Source organism: Heteronotia binoei, chromosome 16 (genome assembly GCF_032191835.1).
Source record: "Heteronotia binoei isolate CCM8104 ecotype False Entrance Well chromosome 16, APGP_CSIRO_Hbin_v1, whole genome shotgun sequence".
Classification (NCBI taxonomy): domain Eukaryota; kingdom Metazoa; phylum Chordata; class Lepidosauria; order Squamata; family Gekkonidae; genus Heteronotia; species Heteronotia binoei.
Window position 1 is genome coordinate 33348454 of NC_083238.1, and position 23733 is coordinate 33372186.

At 44.1% G+C, this 23733-nt stretch overlaps 1 protein-coding gene across 1 annotated transcript in view; it reads right to left on the reverse strand.

The window, feature by feature from the left end:
- Positions 1 to 11134: 11134 nt before the first annotated feature.
- Positions 11135 to 23733, reverse strand: part of CIR1 (corepressor interacting with RBPJ, CIR1) — a 32060-nt gene continuing 19461 nt past the window's right edge. The window contains exons 7-9 of the mRNA XM_060257081.1: positions 16933 to 17039; positions 13558 to 13643; positions 11135 to 11990 (exon numbers count right to left, since the gene is read on the reverse strand). Of these exons, the coding sequence (XP_060113064.1) occupies positions 11324 to 11990; positions 13558 to 13643; positions 16933 to 17039 (860 nt within the window). The 3' untranslated portion in view covers positions 11135 to 11323. The remainder of the gene's footprint in view (positions 11991 to 13557; positions 13644 to 16932; positions 17040 to 23733) is intronic.

A 23733-nucleotide genomic window follows, 5' to 3' on the forward strand; every position in this document is an offset into this window, starting at 1 on the left:
CCCATTGGATTGAAAGGATTGGCTCTTGAAACAGCCTTAATCTGAAAGCCGATTTACTCAAACGGCTGTCTCTTAAAATCGAATTTCCCTCCCCGCTAGAAGAGGAGAGGGACTAAAAGTCCACCCCCAGCAGATTTTTATAAACTACGGTCAAGATAAAACTGCCTCCAAGCAAATATTTATTGAAAAAAACCCAAGTCTTGTGGAGGCGCTAGGAAGGTCCCCTCCGGTTGAGGAAGGCAGTCCCGACGGAATAAATTGCTAGAGTCAATACTCCGGAAAAGGCATTTCATGCCTAAATGAAAATCTTGTTAAATGTTATTAATTTTGACTTGGAGCACATAGCAGCCCCCTGTGCCTTGTATTCCCTTATTAGGGATTCATGTCTTATCAAATATCTAATTAATCTCCTAGACATCATTTGTTCTGGCCAACTTTATCTCAGCTGGTCCGCAGGGAAAACCCTTAGAATATTCCGGGCGACAAAAGCTTTCCCTTGAAGATCCTTTTAATTGTCTAAATTAACTGCACTGAATTTGCATGTCAAACGGTAAAAGGGCAACCTGAGATAAAATGTAAACGTTTTAAAAAGCCTTCCAAACCGAAGCACTTGATTTGATAACTGGGCTTTAAAAAAAACACACACGCACAAAACGATGGAAAGACAACTGCTACCCTTTCCTTTTTTCAAAAGACAGTTGATCTATGCAAATAGAGAATCGCTTCTGGTCTCTCCCCCCCCCCCCCCCCCGCAGTCAAATAGTCCTTGCAAGTTATTTGAATATCAGTGGCTGGGCTATTGAAAAGGTTCGAGGATACTCTCCGGTTTCTTTGTGATTACTCAGTCCAGCGTCTTATTCTGAAGGAGGGAGGGGGGGAAAAACCTCAGGAATAATTAAAGGATAGGATAAGGCCTGGGAACACATTTGGGACAGGAATCTCATTTAGGCGAGCTCTTTCAAAATAAGGCACAGTTAAATTGACCAGAAGGCAATTATTGAAATGAAAATTATTTTCACTCCCTTTGTCTTCTGGCCACCAACTTAACAGTCACAGTATCTCTCTCTCTCTCTCTTTTAAAAAAGGGGAAATCGTTCCAATGAGATAATTGCGCTACTTTTAAAGGGAGGGGGGAGACTCGGGGAAGGAAAGAGAAAGGGAGGGAGGGGGGGAAAGTTAATTCAGATAGCTGGCTGTGGAATGAAAGACTAAAATATATTTCAAGTCCTTTTTTTTTCTTCCAAAAGCAAAATTGGGCATGTAAATTTTCCGAGGGGGGGATTATCCGGGAAAAGGGGGTGTTGTGGGCAGCCGCAAACTAGACCCCGAAGAAGCTTCTGAATAAAAAACATCTGTTGTGTCTAGCGAGACTCGTATTTAGGCTTTGCTGGGTAATTGCGCTTAAAACGCAGGCAACAGAAATTGGCGGGGCTCGATTATTTCTCCTCTCCCCCCCCCCCCAACCCGCACCCCCCAGAAAAGGAATATAATGTAATATAGTAGCGGGTGCAAACGCGGGCACTGTAAAGCCGGGTCAGAAAAGAGGGGACAGAAGGAATGCGAGGAAAGGGCCGCTTTCTGTGGGGTGGATCTTTTAAGACGAGTTTGTTGTCTTTTGTTTTCCTCCCGCCGGTCCGACGTGCGTCTCTCCTCCTCCCTCTCTCTCTCTCTCTCGAGCTGGCGGGTTTATCCTCTCCTCGCCTTCACGTTGCGAGCTTAACTTTGTGCAAAGCACTTGTTTGTGCAAAGCACTTGTTAAGCTTGTGTATCTCTTCTCTCCCTTCCACACCCACCCGGCGCTTGCCCCTTCAGAAAGCATGGTGAGCATTCCTTAGCGGTGCGCTTTCTTCTGGCGGCTGGGCCGGAGCGGGAGGATGCGCTCGGCCAGGAGACCAGCAAACAGAGCGCTTTACGAGCTCCAGGATGCGGCTCCCCCCCCCCCCTCCTTACCCCCCCCCCCCCCTCCGCCGCAGTCGTAGCTGTTGTTGGGGCGTTGCTGGGGAATGCCTCCTGGCCGGGTGTTGGGCAGAAGTCAGCATTGTTTCCCCTCGGTAATAAAAAAACCAAAAACCCCAGATCAAAGGCTCTCATCGCCGTCCAGTTTCTGCCCGGGCTCAGGGTGACCATTCGCAGCTCAGTGATCAAGGCCCTCTGTGCCCCCGCGGGTCACAGCACGTCCATCATCGGCGGACTCCCCAGAAACTGAGCTGCAAACTTTGGAGCTCGCTGCGGAGCCCTTTGTGCCGGCAGCAGAAGCGGAGAGCGGGCGCTGCACTGCAGAGCGAACCGCCCTCGCCTGGCCTGGAGGCTGGAAAGAAACCCCCGAGATCAGCCTCCGCCGCCCACCGGGAAGAGAGAAAGGGGTCTTCTAGTCACGGGTGGGTGAAGGCAGAGAGGAAAGGAAGGACTGTTTTAGGACTTCCCCCCAGCCGCAGCTGAGAAGGAAAAAGGGATCTCTGTGATTCATAGCTTTGCACTGGTGTTATTTCTTTGATATCTGGGCACCAGCGCCGAGTCGACTTTGTCCCTACACAAAAGGTGGGGAAACACGTTCTCTCAAGTCACCCACGCATGGAGGCGAGATTGGAGATGCGTCTGTGTGGGTTTGATCTACAGGAAGAAATCTATCTCCTCACCTGCCACTTCAACTCTTCTAAGCTTTACAATATGTTTCTTCCCTCCCCCACCCCACCCCTTCTCTGCGAAGTTTTTAATATGTACGTTCTGATATGAGAGACAGCTGATTTTTTTTTTCTGACTTAATTTTTTTTTATATACACACTTGGGAAGTTTTTCATCTCTAATTTATTTGCAGCCGTTCTCTGTATTCACCCAAGATTCTTTTTTTTCCCTTTGCACTTTCAAAAAAAAAATGCAGATGAAGAAAGTGTTACAGAAAATCCGGCCTATTTGGGTAATTGGTATACTAAGTGTTTATTTTAAGTGAGAATAATTTAGCTACAAATTTTCTTAAGAAATAACATTCTTTACATATTAAAAAAAAAACCCGAAAACTCTGATTCGCTTTTATGTTTGATAGTCACTTCCCAGTCCTTTGAGAATGGGGGGGGGGGGGTTACTTTCTAATTTTTTACTCTTTGGTGCCATCTAGAGGCTGTGGAGCGAACACTTTCCCGGAAACTGCTTGTTTCTGCTCTGTTGTCTTGTCTATTCCCTAAAAGAATGGATTCAAGAACAAAACTCTGCGCTGTGCATCAGCGAGAGAAGGTTTTTCTTTAACTCATGCGAATCTTATTTTATTTGTTAAACGCGTTCCTTTTTCAAAGTCGAGAAGGAATTTAATTCTTGCTTTAGGCCAATCCTCCCCCGCCGCGTTCATCCCTCTATGTCTTAAGAGTCTCACTCTAGAGCTTTCTAGCATTTCTGTCGGCAGGTGGGCGATATCTGCCGCAGAGGGTTATTTATACGAACAAGACGTGAGGGTTTTTGTTTTTGTTTTTTTTAGAAAACCCTGCTTTTAAAAGCTGCTTTTGATCCTATTCCAGCCACGTGAAAACGCTGCTGCTATTGCGGGGCAGGATGCGGAAGAAGCAAACTGAAGCACACATTCCTTTATGGCCCCCGCTGTAGGTGTCCGCGTTGCAGATCGATTTTTAAGAAAGAAACGCCGATTTAAACATTGCATTAAAAAAAACAAACACACAACTCCCTAAGAATGAAGCGGAAACCGGCCTCTTTTGTTAACTCCCGTCTCCCTCCCTCGCCTTACAAGTTCAAGGCTCCTAGCTAGGAAATGAGACCGCCAGCTCCATAGATTGGCCGCGCTTATTACGCTTAATAGGTCCCGCACCCGGCGCGCTAGCCCCGCAGTGGCCCTCCAGCGATTTTACCCGCATTAGGAGCTGCTGCAATTGGGGTATGGAGTGGGGACGGAAGAGTGTTAATTCCTCTAAAGTAAGACCTCCAAATGAGGCTACTCCAGAATTACAGAAGAATAAAAAGGCCCGTAAAGGAGGATTTTGCTGGAAGAGCAGCCCTTACCTAAACTTTGGTTTGCGCAAGAAAGTATATATATAAGGCGCTACCTCTGCCCCCCCTCCCCCCTTAACCCGCCTTGCAAACTCTTCATCTCCGCTAAAGTAGAATAGATGCAACTGCAAGCACACACACACCACCGGTGCCAAGACGCATCTAGCGCTGGCTTGACCTGGATAGCCTTGCCTAACCCGGATCTTATCAGATCCCGGAAGCTAAGCAAGGTGGGCCCAGGTTAGTAGTTGGATGGGAGAGACCTCCAAGGAAGTCAAGCATAGACAGCTTCAAGAGGGGATTGGATAAGCATATGGAGCAGAGGTCCATCAGTGACTATTAGCCCCACGTATTGATGGAACTCTCTGTCTGGGGCAGTGATGCTCGGTATTCTTGTGCTTGGGGGTGGGGGGGGAGTGGACAGTGGGAGGGCTTCCAGTTTCCTGGCCCCACTGATGGAGCTCTTGGTGGCACTTGGGAATCTTTTGGCCACTGTGTGACACAGAGTGTTGGACTGGATGGGCCATTGGGTTGATCCAGCATTGCTTCTCTTATGTTCCTATGTTAAGTCCCGGGTGGCGACGCAGAGGTAGGCGATGGCCAACCACCTGGGAAAGTCCCCTGCCTTGGAAACCCGGCGGCGTCGCCATCAGCCCGCTGTGCCTCGACGGCCCTTTCCGCCACCAGCTCGCGCGCTCACCCAGTCCGACCCAATCCAGGGGGCGCCCAAGCGCGCTTTCCATCCCGCGAGGAGGAGTTCGGCGGGGCCCCCTCTGCTCCACAGGCCCTGCCCGGCCCCCCAGCCAGTCGGCAGGCTCCGCCTCCCCAGCGCCTGCGGCTCCCCTAGCGCAGCCGCGGGCGGAGCTGGGGCTGCGGCGTCTCCATCTCCCGTGCGGGGGAGTTAGCCAGTCTTGGAACCGGTGGGCTGATTGCTACTTGGCGGAGCGGGGCGCAAAGTCCTTGTCCGTTTCCCGCTTACAAAGCGAGGTTTTGCTCCGGGAGGGAGGCGCGCGGAGGGGGAGGGGGGGTGGGGGTGGAGGCGATTTTTTTTTTTTTGAAAATGCCTTTCAGCCTAAAGCTGCCTTACCTGAATGTCATAATTACAGTAATTATGTACATCCAAATTACATGCTAATTAAATTAGAATCAAATCGTTCTAAATCGAAATCAAATGAGGTAGCGCGAATTAATCAATGACAACATAAATAGAGAGCTTCCTTCGGGGGATATTTATTGTAACGATCCAAGAGGGAATCCGGGCTGGGAAGGGGGGGGGGGGAGTCACCTGTTTATTTACTTTTCAATTAGTAAGAATTTATTCTCTCACCCTCCACCCCCCCTCCCGCCGTCTAAATTTTAAAAGCTGTCGTCTGATTCTTTCTCCTCCCCAGACTCTATAAAATCAAACAGAGGAGTGGAAGAGGATAATCCGCATTTTCCTCCCAGCACGACTCTAAAGACCGGAGCGGCAAGCCCAGACTGGTGCCAAGTTTAGAGGTGCCCCAACGTCCCCCTCGGGGTGGGTGGGTGCTCCTAAGCGCCTTGGCCGCCGCAGTGGATTGCCAGGGGCCCCTGCAGAATCCGGAGTAGAGAGGGAACCTGCTGTTCTTCCCCCGGGTTCACCAGCCAATTCAGGCTCCTTATTGACGCCAAGGGGGGACGGAGACGCATGGGGTTGCTTTCCTGTCGTTCCTCAAGTTCAGAGGTTCCCGCCTTCCCGGCCCGACGGCTAAAACCGGAGCTCCTTTCTCCGGACGGCAGGCTCTGTGTTTCCTGCGCCCTTGGGTGGCCCTCAGACATTTTTCAGCCTGGATGGAAAGTCACTCCGGAGTAGGTGGCGCCAGGATGCCGTACTGCTCCTGATGACCCAAGGGGGTGGCGGTGGTGGTTTGAGCAGAAGTACGCAGAATCACAGACGGTTTGGCGATTATCCCGCCAGCCTCTTGGACCAGATTTGCTGCGAGAAGCCAGAGAAACCCACCCTTGTTTCAAGCTGGCATCCTTCTTCCCAGCTTGGCACCCCCTTCCAGGAGACTAGTTTTTCCTATCCTTAGGTCTCATTTCCTAGGCTTCCTGCAGCGCGCAATCCCATGCATGTTTACTCACGAGTAAATCCCACGTCATTCAATCCCAGATTACATGGGTGTAGGATTGCACTAAGGCCTCGTTCGGCGGCATGCCTCAAACCACTTGCTCCGGAGTAATCTTATTGGGTCTATACCAGCTTGAAAGAGGACCCTCATCCCCCCTGCCTCCTGTTCCGCATCCCGAGCCTAACAGTCTTTACTGTGAGGTAAACCCGGCACATTCAATGGGGCTACTTTATAACGAAGGGGAGATGGATGATCCGCCTCGACGGGTTTCTGTGTGCTTGCATGGACGGCTTCGAGGCAGGAGAGAAGAAGTGAATTAGACCATTTCCTCACCGCCTCTCGCAAGGTCACCGCCGGGCGATTGGCTCGGCTGTCTAGACCAGCCCCACAGCAGCGACCGCGCTGATCCAGGCGCCTCTTCCTCTCCGTCTGATTTCCATACCCCCCACCTATTCGAGCATTGGGCCAGCCTTCCTCCTTCTCAAGGGAGGTCCCCACCCTCCCCGGGATGGGTGGGTGGGGGTCATGTTTAAACCATGATAATGTTGCCATTGTTATTTAACTTTTTGAAAAATGGCTTTGCTGGCAGCTTTTCCCCAGGAGAAAAAAGTCTACTCGGTCGCCCCGTCTACCAAACTCTGGCTTCGTGGGCGGGATGGTGGGCTAGGCGCTTTCTCTTTGCCAGCTTGACTTTTTCATGAAAGCTTCTTGGCTTTGGACTGACCCAAGCAGTGTTCCCTCTAAACTGAGTTGGTGTGAGCTAGCTCACAGATTTATAGCCTCCGGCTCACACATAGCTCCGGAAAAATGCCCCCAAAGCAAACTGCCCAGCAGCTCACAACATTAATGCTGGTAGCTCACGAAGAAGAATTTTTGCTCACCAGACTCCACAGCTTAGACGGAGCATTGGACACAAGTCCTCAACCAAGCGATCCTGCCAGCAGGAAAAGAGATGAAGGCCGCCAAGAAACGCACGCCTTGTAGGTCATTTTACATACATATTCTGCCACGAGCAGGGTTATACTTTCAGACCAATTTTATGCCATGCTCACTCGGGAAATTAGCCACGACTGAAGGATCTGCGCGTTTTGGCGCGCGTTCCACGACGTGAGCTGGCGGGAGACCTCCAGTTTCTCAGCATCGTGTTCCCTACTCGCTACTCTGACCCTGAGCTGAAGCCTTTTCCGGGATTCACTCTTTATCTCGTCTCCAAAGGCCTCTCCTGGCCTCCTCCAGCCTTGTCTTAACAGCGCAGTTTCGTGTCCCTCGCGCAACTGGTGGGGGGGCTCTGTGGCTGGCGACGGGCCTGCGTTGCTTAGGCGCGCGGCTGTGGGTGATGATTGCCCAACTCTGGGTTTCGCGACAGGCAGAGCAGCCGCTTGTGGTCATTTGTAAACCAACAGCACCTCCTACAGGGTGCCGTTTGCTATTGTCAAACGAACGCCGAAGTTAGCACTTCAGAGCTATTTTTAGGATCCAGCTAACCAGATTCAGAAGCAAAGTCTCCCTTTAGGCTTTAAGTCATGCTTTTTGAACAACAGTCCCCTAGAGTGGGACTTTACAAGTCCTGTCCCCTCCACCCTAATGGATTTGCAACTAACAATTCTAGGCAGTGTTCTCTTTTAAGCTTAGTGTGAGCTAGCTCATAATTTTTTAGCCTCCAGCTCACATATTTTTGCCTCAGCTCAGGAAAAATGGCCCTTGAGCAAACTAATTTATGCAATAGTTCACAACTTTAATGCCAGTAGCTCACAAAGTAGATTTTTTGCTCACAAGACTCCACAGCTTAGAGGGAACATTGATTCTAGGTAACAGAGGCAAGCTTGTTTTGTGTTGTTTGCAGTAGAAAAGAAAGCTTTGAGACCAGGAGCTCAACGCAACACAATTTTTTGGGGTCTAAGCTTTGGAGAACCTTCATCAGATGCCAAGTTGGTACACCTAAGCCGCATGAAACACACTCCACTTCCAGTTTACAATTTCACTTTTACCCTTAAAACTTCTCTTAAAATGCAATGCGTGAAGAAATCCAGGTGCAAGCTGTCCTTCAGCCAGGGACAAAGACTGAGACAGATGGACAGACAGCCTGGGAGAAAGCTACTACACTGCAGTACTGTTGCAGTACTAAGGGGGCCACTTGTCTCTGCCTGAGGCCACGCTGAAGATAGGAACAGATCAGCTTAGCTTGATGCCAGCTGCAGGCGCATCAGGAAGCCAAAGGGCTGGCCTGCTTTGGCCATCAACACATTTCCATCTCCTTTTCCAAGCAGCAGTCAAAACACTTCTACACTTTTCTTACAACCATAGGTCAATGAAACCCAACATCTTCTCTGGCTGCTCGGTTCCCTAGGTTTGAGTTACTCCAGCCTGTTGGGACAATAAAGGAATTGCAAAAGATCAGAGTCCGTTGGTAAGTGCTGTTTCAGACTAGGGCATTGCCCTCAAGCTGAGCCCATGGAGTGTTAGGAGACTGGCATGATGAAAGAGACTACCCGCTGGCAGCAGAAAAACCCCTCCGTTCAAGCCAGATCTACACCAGAAAAACTGCAGGCACATGCATGCAGCAGCCTTCTCTAACAGGAGCCAAACCTAGAGTGCCTAGAAATGCTAAAAATACATGAGGGAAAGAGGAGACAGCTTTTTTATAGGGGAAAAGAGACATCTGGAACCATTTATGGGGTTATTCTAAAAGGCTCTTTCAGAGTGGGGTCAGTAATTTTTTCTGGGCTGAAATAAATTCGCAGTTGGTGCCAAAAGAGCATCCCCTCTTATTCCTGCGTTCTTGAGCATAAACTCTGGAGAGAGACACTGGCTGTTTCACTCCTCTCTCTGCTTAGAAAACAAAGACCAGCACAGTGTTGATGGACAGGGTATCGAAGCACCAGTTATTGCCTCTCTAGAAACCATAGAGCAGGGGTACCTGTGGGCACCTTTAGGCTTCTGACTCAGGGTGGTGTGCACAACCACAGAATGGCTACCATGGGTGATGAGGCCACATGCATAGACGAAGCCTAAGTGCAACAGGGGTAATAAAATACACTGGGAAAGAGGGGTGAGAAAGATTAAACCAAACAGACCGATTCCGCATTTAGCACTCGCCTCCCTTCTGTGCAGGGCTCCTCACGGTGCTTTTCCCGGATTCTGCAATGGCATCTCTGGAGTGGGGCTGCGTGTTCCCTGCTTGCACCCTGCCCTGCACAAACTCAAGAGCCAAGAACAAGACCCAGGACATGGCAGCTGCCACTTGAACAATGTTATTTTAATCAGTATAGCTGATGAGGTCTTCAGCAGTCCATCAGAAACTCTACTGGGCAAAAGCCCCACCCTGACAACACTTTGGGGCACCCAGAAAGGTATTGGCAGACACCATGGTGCTGTTGGGCATCACGTTGGGGACCCCTGCCTTAGAGCACCTATTTACAATCACCTATGGCCAAAAAAAAAAGGCAAATGCACGATGGATTATATACCCTCCCTGCAAAAGTGCTTGCCTTTTCCTTGGGGTCCCATTGCAACCCTTCAGAGTCAATTGCCAACACCTTATAATAAACAATACTGCTTTGGGAGCAGGAAGGGTAAGAGTGCCAAAGCTTTGGGAGCACATGCTTTATAACTCTGGAAGACCTTTGCCTTCCTAAAGACAACAACTAAAGATTGTTCAGGAAAGAACGTAAGCTAGTTTTCAGCAGATGGGTTAAAGTTTTTATGGGAGGGTGGTAAATGGCTGATTTTAAATAGGTGTTTTATATGACTATTCTTCATTTTCCTGTCTTCTATCAAGTCCTTGGGAGCTTGGGCAAGTCTGCGATATTATTTTTGAGTTACAGAAATGCTAATGTGTGCTATCACCAGCCAAAGACTAACTGTTCTCACTATTTGCAACAGCCCAGAAACTATCCTACAAACACCTTCCGTGCAGCAAAATCCTGTGGGTCTTACTTCTCTGTGTGTGAACACAGACTGGGGACCCTGATGCCATCCAGCCTTACTTCTTTTAATGATTGTTTTAACAAGTTAATGTAGACCTCAATGTTGTTTATACTTAGTATTTAATGCATTCATTATCTTTAGTACTTCTCATGGAAAATACTTAGATGATGGTGTAACAAGCATCAAAGGCTGAACTAGGCAAATAGCAGTGAAATCAGCTTCTACAACCAACAGGAATGGGTAAAAGATTCTGCATATTGATACAAAATAACTTGAGAGGGCTCCATTCACGCTGCAGTAGAAATGGGAGAGCTGGAAAAGTCACTTGCTTACACCCTGAATTCAATTGTCTAATTTTTCCCCTTTAACAAATGAGTTTTCCCATCTTACCGTAAAACACAAAAGAACACCAGCCTCTGCATTTCCTAGGCATGCTTTTGAAATGGCTGAAATAGCCCACAAGGCAAAGCAATCCAACTTTTGGAATCAAAGTTTATTTAATCCAGGGAGGGCATAAGAAATATAAGTACTGTCTTGTCTGAAAAGGTAACTGTGGAGTTGGCATTAGATTCCTATAGCATATGGTCCCAAGAAACCCTTAAGTAAATAGTCTTTCCACATCTCAAGAAATTATTTAACAATAACTTGACAGTGTACAGAGACATATCAACGGGGGCTCAAAATGCCCGGACAGGGTTGACTAAGTTGTGCTCTGCAAGGGGTCAAAAATGTTAGCTACACATTTATGTGGAACCCTGTGGCTCTCTTGTTTTAACTCACGAAATTGTCCTCTTTAGGTGGAACTTGGGAGGAACCCCCCCCCCCACCACCATTACTGTTCTAAAACAAGCAAGTGTTCTGTATTCCCAAATAGTAATTTTATCCAGAGCTATGTCAAATGCTGTTTCCCCCACACACCTCACCAAACCATTTACATCCACCGGAAAAGCAAGGAGAAAGAAGAATGACTCGCAAAGCTCTACTTTTTTTCCAGAGGCATGCCAAGTATTTGTTTTGCACTTGAGTTTTTATAAAACCAAAGAAGAAAAACTGGTTTATCAAATAATTTCAAAAATGAAATGAAACAGAGTGGCTTGAGACAAACACACACAGATAAGACACAGTTCAGGTTAAAAAGCTTGCATTTTGTTTACTACATCCTTACAAAATATACAGGGCTACTGAAAGCAGGTGAGTGCATTTTATGGGAAACAACCAATTCGTTAGAGAAGAGTGCCAGCAGCCTTCGCTAAAGGTGTTCAACAACAAAAGGAACAGAGGAGACGAGAGGTTGCTTCTGCCTCCCACATGATCTATTTTTTCCTCTCTCTGCTCCGGCTTCTCTCTCTCGGCTCCCTTTTCACGGACTCCTCTCTCTCACAGTCCCTGCGTTTGCGCTGCTCTCTGGAAAGGCCCAAGTGGCAGCTTTCGGTTTTGTATCTCTCGTGCCACTCCGTTGGGGGGCTGTGGCTTCGGTGCCTTGCATGAGAACCTCTCCCGCTCCTCTCCTCCCAGCTTCTGCTTGCGCTCCTGTGACTTTCAGATTCCCTTCTCTTGTCTGTGCCGTTGTCATTTCTGCTCGTGGGCTCTCTTCTACTCTCCCGGGAGCTCCGTTTGTTGTTCTCCCCAGAACTCTCTCGCTTTAAAAGTCTACACTTCTCCCTACCTTTGTCCTTGTTACCATGACTGCTGGAGCGCTCACCGTAAAGTTTCCCCTTCGTCTTCGCCTCCCCTTCAGAGTCACTGCTGCTAGCCTCTGAAAACTTGCCTTTTCTTCTTGCCTTAGAATCCATCTTCTTTTGTGCCACTTTATCTGGGCTGTCAGTCTCTCCACTGCTGCTGCTCAGGGAAGACTCACTGGAGGATGGGGAAGAGCATCTGCTCTTATGTTTCCTGTGTTTACTTTTTCTCTTCTGCTGCTTTTTTTTCTTCCGGTCCTTCTTCTTTTTCTTCTTCTTTTTCTCCAGGCGGTCCAGTTTCCTTTCATTTTGAACATAGAAAAAGCAGAGCTATTAGGCAAAGAGACTTTTTAAAAAAAGCTCGAAGGAACGCTACTGCTGTGTCTCTTGCAGGTCAGTAATTAAGCAGGATAATACACAATACATTCCAGACAGTGATGAGTTTATTTATTTTTTAAATACCTACCTGGCCTTTCAAACTTACCACCTCAGCCTTTTTAAAGATACCTATTCTTACTAGAAAAACCAACCAATTGTTATCTTATGTACTTGGGGGGGGGCGGAGAGAGAAAGCAGAGGAAAGGACCTAAACCTAGGCAAAAAATTTAATTAGAACCAGAAGATTAGTCTGTTTTTTGATGGTGAAGTTTTCAATTAAAGGATGTAACCATGCCCTAAATAACTTCTACTTTTATTTTAGTTTATTTTTTTAAAAAAACCCTTCATTTATATATAGATGCCTTCAGTCATTATTGTGTAAGACTGCAATAGTAGGAATGTCTACTCAGAACTAAGAGTAGAAAAGAGAATGAGTCCAGTAGCATTATAGAGACTGACACAATTTGTGGCAGGGGATGAACTTTTGTGAGTCACTGCTCACGTCTTCAGATACTCATAACCAAGTTCTACTTTATACAGCGGGTTAGTCCCAAGGTAAGTGTGCATAAGACTGAAACCATATTGCTTTTATTTCACATTTTTTTCCCCTGTAGAGAAGGATGGGAGTGCTGATGCAAGCCATGGTAGACTTTGCCTGCAAAGTTCTCCCGGTAACTGGGGTGAAAGATTTCAGAACTTCAGCTTAAATTCCCCAACCCTAACGGGAACTCTGCCACTAAGATTGTGGTTTTGTGTTTTAGTCTTTTTTACTATCAAGTCACAGTGGACTTATGGCAACCCGGTGGGGTTTTCAAGGCAAGAAACATTCAGAGGAGGTTTGCCAATGCCTGCCTCTGCAGTGAAATACAATGGATCACTTGGTGGTCTCCATTCCAAACAGTGACCATGGTTGACCCTGCTTGGCTTCCAAGATCTGACAAGACTGGGCTAGCCTGGGCTTATCTAGGTTAGGGCAAGATTGGGTTAAATAATCTAAATTAGTGTTCTAGTAGAAACAGACCTTACTTTTTAAACCTCACTTATACCCCACTCTTCTCTTCAACAGGGGCCCAAAGCGACTTACACTGTTCTCCTCTCCTGCGTTTTGTTCTCTTAATCTCCATTTTATTCTCATAACAAACCTGTGTGTGTGTGACTGACCCAAGGTCACCCAGCAAGTTTCCATGGCAGAGTGGGGATTTCCTAGTCTGACACTTTAACCACTTAACTACGCTGGCTCTACAGGACTTTTTTTTGTAGCAGGAATTCTTTGGCATATTAGGCTACACATGCCTGATGTAGCCAATCCTCCAAGAGCTTACAATAGGCCCCATAAGAAGAGTAAGGGCCTACTGTAAGCTCCTGGAGGCTTGGCTACATCAAGGGTGTGTGGCCTAATATGCAAAGGAGTTCCTGCTACAAAAAAAGCCCTGATAATATGATTATCTGTTACAAACAGAGATGGCATTCTTGACTAGAGATGTGCTTACCTCAAAAGTTTTTGTTTCTGTTTAGTCGTCAAGGACTTTAAAAATTCCACTTCTGGGTCATCTTCTCCTTCACTTGCAACAAATTCCTATAAAGAAGAAAGGAAGTGTTTTGCTTTGAGCTATGAATACTGGGCGAGGGGGAGAGCTACACTGAGCATTAGGGCAATAATCTACATAATACATTTGTTCTTTAAGGATGATATGTGAGTGAAACATGGGCATTGGGGACTAGAAAATTGCCAGAACGTTGCAAAGAAGGGATTCCTATTGAAAGAGTGCTTGAAATACATTTCTCCAAACAGCTCCTTCAAGGAGGACAAAGGATAAGCATCCATATACCTGAGGCAACCCAGGGATGGAATTCTAGCAGGAGCTCCTTTGCATATTAGGCCACACAGCCTTGATGTAGCCAATCGTCTAAGAGCTTACAGGACGCTTTTTTGTAAGCTCTTGGAGGATTGGCTACATCAGGGGTGTGTGGCCTAATATGCAAAGGAGCTCCTGCTAGAATTCCACCCCTGAGGCAACCCCATACTGACTCAGTAGAAAAGTGGGCTATATCCAGCTGGCTTTTTCACTCAGTCTCACCTTATTCTCCTTTTGACTGCAGCAGTTAACCTACATGACTTTTGTCCACACTGGTCTCATGATCTCAAAGATATCTTACTTGGTGTCTACAGGGGTCTTCCCCCACCTAGTTGGCTCTAGCCTCACACCCACCATGGAAAAAGTACTGGCTTGAAGATATGTACTCCACTGCTTTTCATAAGTTTTAGTTTTCAAAGCTTTTAAAGTTAATAAGTGCTTTCTCCACTTTTTTGTCTATCACTTTGAACGTGGCTTTTTATACAAGAGTGATTAGTACATGACGTGAACAAAATTAGCCTGATTCCTATTCAGACACTTGTTTGCTGAAGAGAAATCTCTGACAGATAGTTTGGGCCTCGTGTACTTCTCTTTACCAAAGGAAAAAGAAAAACACTTGCTCCATCCTGCATTGCAGTTATTTGGGTTAGCATTTCCCTGACTTCTACATCCATTCCTGGAAACCCTGTGGTCTCAGGGAATCACTGTATTCCAATAAACCCTGTACACTGCCTTGGCAAGGCATTATTTTCTCTTTGTGGCACAAGGGAAGGAGTGGGAAACACATTCAAGGCTAGTTACTAGGTCAAGATTTCTCTCTAGCAGGCAAGATTCTGAACGGGCTCATCAGTACGAATTAGGCTGGAAGTAGATTCTTAAGTCACTGAACAAAAACAAGGCATTATGGTGTTCTGTATGACACATCTGCCCCCTCCTCATTCCCCCAGCACTGGCATTGCAGCTGCCATTGCCATATTAGACCGATTCCCCACTCACCTTGTTCCGGTCTCATTGCTCCTTTTCCAGCGGCGCTTCTGCTGGATTTTGCACAAACTATCCCGGGGTGGCAACGTGCCCCGCCTCTTTTCAAGTTCCCTCCACGGCAGGCAGAAACTGTTTTTCAAAGGATCCTGTCTGCTGCAGAAAAAACTTGAAAAGAGGTGGGGCAAATCACCGCCCCGGGGCAGCTTGTGCAAAATCCAGCAGAAGTGCCTACGGGAAAAGGAGCAACAAGACCGGAACAAGGCAAGTGGGGAATCAGTCTTAGTTTACAGAGAAAGCCTGCTAAGACTGGATAGATGCAGCTCTGAAGACTGCTCTAGCCCCATGAAGAGAGTGGAGGAGGAAGTCTTGATTTTAAAAGCTGAATGGGTATCAAGGGAGCTGAACCTGCCTGTCATCCCACAGTCCCCTCCCACCATAGCCCCCTTCTCCCAACTTCTTTCTTCCTCAGCCAGCATCACTTCTGGGATTGGAGGCCCCAGCCGGAGAAAATAAAAAGGATCTGAACAAGAAATGCAGGGAGATAAACCATCAGAGGTGGAAAGGCTCAGCTCCCCTCACCCAAGAATCCTTTTCTTTTTTAAAAGTCAGATGCCGCTCCCTTCTTCCTATGCAGGCGGAGCAGATGCATGTTCAACAGATGGAATGGCTGCTGTCAGGTTGGTGTCAACCCTGAATCTGACATGTTAAGAGACATGAATGAAGGATGTTGCTGGCAACTCTGTGCAGGATCCCTTGGTCCTCTGAGTTCAGGTAAACCCCAGCACTATCCCAAGTGAGGGCTGCCAGTTAGCCTGGATGGGAAAAAAATCCCCCATCCCTCTAATACAAACTTAAGATGTGGAAAGGGGCAGCTAAAGCTTTTCAGGGCAGAGAGGTAAAGAATGTCGCTTGGTAAGAGCTATTCTGGTGTATTAGTTAAGTGTGGGGGCTCTTATCTGGGAAAACCAGTTTTGATTCCCCACTCCTCCACTTGCAGCTGCTGGAATGGCCTTGGGCCAGCCATGGCTCTCTCAGAGCTGTCCTTGAAAGGGCAGCTTCTGTGAGAACTCTCTCAACACCACCTACCTCATAGGGTGTTTGTTGTGGGGGAGGAAGATAAAGGAGATTGTGAGCTGAGACTCTGAGATTAAGAGTGAAGGGCGAAATATAAATCCAATATCTTCTTCTTAAATCACAACCCCTTAAGCTTCTATTTAAAGGATGGGACTTTTTTCCCCTCCAGGCGAACCCTATAGATGGTCCAGAAGTCTTGTGCCTCTCTCGCAGTGTTCCTTCCACCAATGCTCCCCTGGCCATGAGAAAGCAGCCTAAAGAGAACTACCAGCCTAGGCCATCCTGTTCTCTGTCTGAAGGCTGCTGGCATTGATCCAGCTGACTGGAATATCCCACTGCAGATGGACTGCTTCTCCCAGCAAGGAGCATGGAAGTGCTGGGAGAAGCAGTCCATCTGCAGGGTCTGCACCATCACTTCCCCGTTACGCCTTTCACTTTTGTTTCATTTTCCCAAGCTTGGCTGCCCATAATAGCACACGGAAGGGAATGCCCCTTTTCTGCAGCATCTAAAATCAGGATTCTGGCTTTCATCTTTTAGGCATGGCATTCCTTGAACGGCACTGTTTTCCTCCACCACCTTCATCTAGAAGCAGCTCTGGAAACAGTTAAGATAATAACTTCTGTTTCCAGAGCTGCTTCTGGATGAAAGCTGGAACCATTTCCCGCCCTCCCCCCGGGGAAATATTAATGCTCCGCTAACCCAGAGGAGATATTTCATTTATTAAACTAGTGGCTAGGGGGAAAAATTTTTTTTAGAGCTGTCATTCTGGCTAATACATGCGCACACATACAAAAGTGGAAAACAGAGCAAGTTTCAGGATATACATCTCTTCCTCTGTCTATTCAGCTTTCCTATGGATATGCATATTATAGAGACATTAAGCAACAATTCGCAAGCAATCACATTTAGATTTACAGACATTTTCAGCTTACTGATAAAAAGATCATTACCTGTGATGGATCATTTGCGGTCAAGTTTCTCCCCAGTACATTTTGTTTCAGTGCAAACCCACTGTTTCTCATCTCCGCTATTAGCTCCGAGGGGTGCATTGATGGCCCTGTTCACCAAAATCACAGTTTGAATGTATCATTTATATCTCTCTACCTTTTTTTGGACTCCACAGTGGGAATTCAGTTGAAGCTTTGTTAAGTAAAATCACAGCTAAATCAACTCAATAATCTTCTGCTGAGCAAATAATCAGATATGATTTTCTAAAACAGCAGTCTGGAGATTCAGAATAGAAAATAATTACGTTTTTCTTTTAGTGCAAGGGGATTCTCTTCTTATGTAACTTTGTCATGTTGAAAACAATGTATTTAGGTATTGTCTGGCTTTAAGCTTTTGACAAAAGTAGGGGGGAAATTCAGAAAGCTTAGGAAACCCATGCCAACTGAGTCTTAAAACATTTCCAGACACTGATGTGAAAATTCACTTTTAAGAGGAGCACTTCTGAAAGTATATTTTAAAAATAATTAAGCATGTATTTTTAATTCCAATTCCAGCATGTATTTTAATTCCAGTTCCAACAAGACTCCCAAATGTTAACCTCCATTTCATTTTTTTTTTTATCCAATATGCATGGATCCTAACTTGGAAAAGGGGCCAAAATCACCAGAAGCAGAAGTCTTGGGTTTTTGCCAGTGGGATGGTTTCTCTTCCTTTCTCTCCCAGGGTACAGACTGTGAGATTTTATATTCTCTCTATTCTTTCTTTCTCTTTAAACCCCCCCCCCCCCAGCCATGGTTCTTGCCACCATTAAGCAAAAATCTGTTTTCATATCTGAATCAACATTAACTCTGATCAATACTAATCAGCGTGAACGTTATCTAGGATTTAAAGCAGGTTATCTTCAGAAGCACCTTATAATTATCTTTTCTAGCTGGGCCCTCCATTTGCATATTTAACTTTTAATGACCTCCAGTTCTAATGTTAGTGCTGGCCTAAACATACCCAGCTCCTTCAACCTTTCCTCATAGGACTTGCTCTTCAGACCCCTCATCATCTTTGTTGCCCTCCTCTGGACATGTTCTAGCTTGTCAACATTCTTTTTAAACTGTGGTGCACAAACTCAACACAGTACTCCAAGTGAGGTCTAACCAACCTAATTAAAAGATGTGTTTTGGCCAGACACTTAACAAAAAAAAGTTGAAGGAGCTGGGTATGTTTAGCCTGGAGAGGAGAAGACAGAGATGATATGATCACCATCTTCAAGTACTTGAAGGGCTGTCACATAGAGGATAGTGCAGAATTGTTTTCTGTTGCCCCAGAAGGTTGGACCAGAGCCAATGGGTTGAAATTAAAGCAAAAGAGTTTCTGGCTAAACATAAGGAAGAACTTCCTGATAGAGTGGTTCTTCAGTGGAACAGGTTTCCTTGGGAGGCGGTAGGCTCTTCTTCCTTGGAGATTTTTAAACAGAGGCTAGATGGCCCTCTGACAACAATGCTGATTCTGTGAATTAGGCAAATTCTTGTGGCCCTTTCTTATTATACGGCTAGGAAAATGCCGAGTGACACTTTGGGGTCCAAGCAGGAGTCAAGTTACACCATTAAGACCAACCAATATTTATTTAGAACGTAAGCTTTCGTGTGCTCTTAAGCACACTTCATCAGACGAGGAATCCAGCACAGTGAGCAAAGCCATACATAGCTAAGCAGAGCCATACATAGCTGGTAGGCAGTGGCCCAGAATGCAACACGGTACAGATTTAAGAACCAATGACAGTGAAGTAAAATTAACATGAGCATGCTACTCAGATCAAAGGTTTGCATAATTTGTTAATTTTACTATTCTGTTTATTTTACTATTGTACCATTTTATATCCTAAACCACTGCCTACCAGATAATTTTACTTCACTGTCATTGGTTCTTAAATCTGTACCGTGTTGCATTCTGGGACACTGCCTACCAGCTATGCATGGCTCTGCTCAGCTATGTATGGCTTTGCTCACTGTGCTGGATTCCTCGTCTGATGAAGTGTGCTTAAGAGCATATGAAAGCTTATGTTCTGAAAAAAAGTGATAAGAAGGGAAATTGCCAAAGTCTTTTTTTGAATTGGTTAAACAGGAGAGTTTGGAAGATATATGGAGGAAGTTTAATCCTGAAGTACGGGACTATACCTTCTTTTCAGCTAGACATAGCTCTTTCTCTAGAATTGACATGTTGTGGGGTACTAAAGATTTGGGACTTATAACAAAGAAAATAGAGATATTACCTAAAATAGGAGCTGATCATAACCCAATAATGTGGATTACAAAACGGTTGAAAAAGTCAAGAAGATGGAGATTAAATGAAGATTTACTATAAAATAAAGAAATAGTGACATCTCTAGAAAATGAAACCAAAGCGTACTTCCAAGTAAATGACAGAGAAGATATAGAATTTCAGACGGTATGGGATGCCTACAAGGCAGTAATGAGAGGATTACTAATAACATTGAATAATAAAGACAAGAGAGCAAAAGAATGCTGGACAAAAAGAAGGTGAATTAAGGAAAAGGCCAGGGAAAAAGAAAATTATAAGGGAGATTACAATATTGCAAGCACAAATGAGACATCCGTTAAATAAAGAATTGGAATGGAATTTGAAGAAATTAATAATAATAATAATAATAACTTTTTATTTCTATCCCGCCCTCCCCGCCGGAGCAGGCAGAAATTAAAACAGAAATCTTTCGAGGGAGCGAATAAACCTGGAAAATATTTGGCCTGGCAATTGAAGAAAAAGAGAAAGTAAAATTATTAATAAAATTGTGGCCGATGGAAGAGAGATGGTAGATCAAGAAGGAATAAAGAGAGAATTTTTAAATATTATGCTAAACTATTTAAAGGTGTTAAAGTAAAGAAGGAAAAGATGGAAGCATATTTGCAGAAGATTAAAATAGCACCCTTAACTGATTATATGGAAAAAGTTTTGAAAGATCCAATTGAAAAAATAGAAATTGAAGTAGCGATTAATGCAATGAAAATTGGAAAGGCACCTGGACCCGATGGATTTACGGCAAATTTTTAAAAAACGTTTAAAGAACTAATACCGAAACTTCAAAAATTAATGAATGTGATAAGAATAAATGGGAAAATACCGAATACATGGAAGGAAGCAGTAATTTCGTTGATTCCAAAGAAAGATAGAGATATCACTAATGTAAAGAACTATAGACCAATCTCATTATTAAACAATGATTATAAGATATACACAAGAATCTTAGCAGAACGGCTTAAACAATATCTAATAAACTTTATAAAGGAAGACCAAGCGGGTTTTCTCCCTAAAAGGCAAATAAGAGACAATATTAGAACTGTTGTAAATATTGTAGAATACTATGAAAGACATCCAGAGAAGGAAGTTGCATTATTCTTTGCGGACGCAGAGAAAGCTTTTGATAATTTGAATTGGGACTTTATGTTTACAGTAATGGAGAAAATAAAGCTGGGGGAAAACTTTTTAAGAATGATAAAAGCAATTTATACTGAACAACGTGCAAGGTTATGTATAAATGCAGATCTTACAGAAGAAATGACAACCAGCAAAGGTACAAGGCAAGGTTGTCCGCTTTCACCATTGTTGTTTATAATGACTCTTGAAATCTTATTGCTGCAAATACAAAATAATGAAGAAATTGAAGGAACGAGAATTAAAGGATTTTCCTATAAATATAGAGTATTTGCAGATGATGTAATGTTTATAAATGAAAATCCTATGCAAGTAACACCTTTGTTGTTAGCCAAAATACAAGATTTTGGAGAATTGGCGGGACTTTACGTTAATAAAGAAAAGTCAAAAATTGTGTGTAAAAATATGCAAGTAAGTAAACAGAAGGAATTGCAAAGATTAATGGGATGTGAAGTTACCCCTAAAGTAAAATATTTGGGCGTGGAAATAACAATGAAGAATATTGATCTGTTTAAAAACAATTATGAAAAGTTATGGCGTAAAATGAACGAAGATATGACAAAATGAACTATTCCGATTGTGAAAGACAGTAAACAATTTAATAAATGGCAAAGAAAGATTTCAGAATTTGTATGGGCCAGGAAAAAACCAAGGATTAAAATGAAAGTTTTAACAGATGCTAAAGAAAGAGGAGGATTTCAACTACCAGATTTAAGATTATATCATGAAGCAGTTTGTCTAGTGTGGATAAAAGATTGGGTGACGCTGTTGCATAAAAAACTTTTAACGTTGGAAGGTCATGGAAATAAATCTGGCTGGCACGCTTATATGTACTATGGAAAGAAAAAGTTGGATGGGGTTTTTTTCTCACCATTATATAAGAAATAATCTACTAAATATTTGGATGAAGTACAAGAAATATGGTGATGAGAGAAAACCACTATGGATAGTGCCAGCAGAAGTAATAAGAATAACAGCTGAGACAGGAGAGGATAAAGGGATGTCATATAATCAACTATTAAAAATACAAAGTGGCAAAATAGAATTGAAAACTGCTGAAGAGTTGAATAATAAATATGATTGGTTTCAAATGCAACAAATAAAAAGTTTGGTGGAAAGCGATGTTAAAACTAAAGGAATAAGACAAGAACAAACAGAAATGGAAAAAGTTCTGCTTGGAGATAATGAAAAATTAATTTTAAAAATCTATAAGTTACTTTTAAAATGGTCTACGGAAGATGAAGTAGTGAAATCTCAAATGATTAAGTGGGCAATTAATGTAAATAAAGAAATACAGATGGACACATGGAAATATTTGTGGAAGAACTCTATGAAACTCTCAACATGTCAGAGTATTAAAGAAAATTGTTTTAAGATGATGTACAGATGGTATATGACTCCTAAAAAGTTGGCAAAGATGAACAATAAGATGCCAGATAGATGTTGGAAATGTAAAAAACATGAAGGTTCTTTCTACCATATGTGGTGTGAAAGAGCAAAAAAGTATTGGCAGATGATTCAACAAGAGATTTCTAAGATCTTGGGATACGAATTTAACAAAGTTGCAGAGACTTTTCTGTTGGGATAACAAATGGAAAAATTTCCAAAAGAAGATAGAACTTTAATCTGGTACTTGCTCTCAGCTGCTAGGACATTGCATGCATAGTTGTGGAAGCAAGAAAAAATACCAGAAAAATGGGATTGATTGTAAAAGTTATGACATGGAGTGAAATGGACAAGTTAACAAGAACCTTAAGAGACTATGATTTAGAAGTATTTAAGATGGAGTGGAAAAAGTTCAGAAGATACATAGAAAAAGAGTGGAAAATAAAAGGACATTGGACAATTTTTGATAATGACTAAGTATAAGAGGGAGGAGGATATTAATTTTGGTTCTTATTACTTAAGGGTACCTTTAAAATTAAGATTTTAAGTATGTAAAACCAGCGGGGGTCAAGTAACGGGGGGAGGGATGGGTAGAAAGTAATATATGGGATAGATAAAAAAAGTTATTATTAATGATATAAGAAATTGAAATGTATTACCATATGTTACTAATAAAATTGTTTGAAACGAAAGCTTATGTTCTAAATAAAAATTGGGTGGTCTTAAAGGTAAACTTGACTCCTGCTTTGTTCAACTGCTTCAGACCAACACGGCTGCCTGCTTGGGGGTCAGTCAGCAATTTTTCTCCAGGCCAGTTTGGCAAGGGATCCTGGAGGTTTTGCCATCTTCTGGGCATGGAACAGAGGTCACTGGGAATGTGTGTGTGTGTGTGTGAAGTATTTGTGAAGTTCCTGGATTGTGCAGGGGGTTGGACTAGACGACTCTGAAAGTCCCTTCCAACTCTATGATTATAATGAAATTGATAGGTGACCATTCTTATACCATCTTGTTAGGAAACACATTCCTCAAGGGTTAAGTGCAACTTGCTCATTGCAAGACACCAAACAGAAAATGCCCAATGCCAGAGGAACATGCTTGACCTCTGTGATGGATAATATATTGACGAAACAGAAGAAAGGGTCAGGATCCAAGCCGCAACCCTCTGCATAAGCCTTTAGTACATTATTTGGGGAACATTAAAGTCACTGAAAAACAGTGGTGGGATTAATGTGGCAGCAGCTGGTGGTTAAAGAGGCACAGGTATGAAACAGTACTCTGGACGGATTCACTGCACACACAACACTCATGCAATAAAAAGCCACTCCAAAATAGCTTTCTGACCATTTCACTGGTTTTACACAATTACACCCCTTAGTGCTATGAGACAGGGTGGTAAAGACCATGAGAAAATTGTAGGGCTCTGACATATGGGATTAAATCCAGAGAACTGTGCCATTTTAAAGCCTCAACATGGAACACACTCTTAATCGCTTGCTAACTTCTCCCATTCATTTCAGTGGAATTCACTCCCAAACAAATTAGGACTGCAGGGTTAGGATCACACAAAGACAAACTCCCTGCAAGCGAGGAACAAAGAAGGTGAACTTTGGATTTGTAGCATTTTCTGTCACCTTACTTCAGATTATTGATTTGCCACCACAGGCGCTCTGTTCAGAAGTTGCTGCTGTTGTGTATGATTTCCTCAGTGGGACTGGTTTGGGGCTGGAGAAGTGTTCATTTCTAATTCAGCACAGTAAACACCCTCCTATCTGCTGTACAAACCTGGTGCCTGTAATATATCTTTCCCCCCCTCCCGGTGTATAGCTGAACAGCATGGTATCTGAGCATCCAAGTTGGTGATTGTTTTTCACCATGCTTTTATATATCAAACACTGGTTTAGTACTAATACATACTTCAATTGCCAGACCAATGAAGGATATCAAAGATACATGCCTTTTCACCCTCACTCAGCATT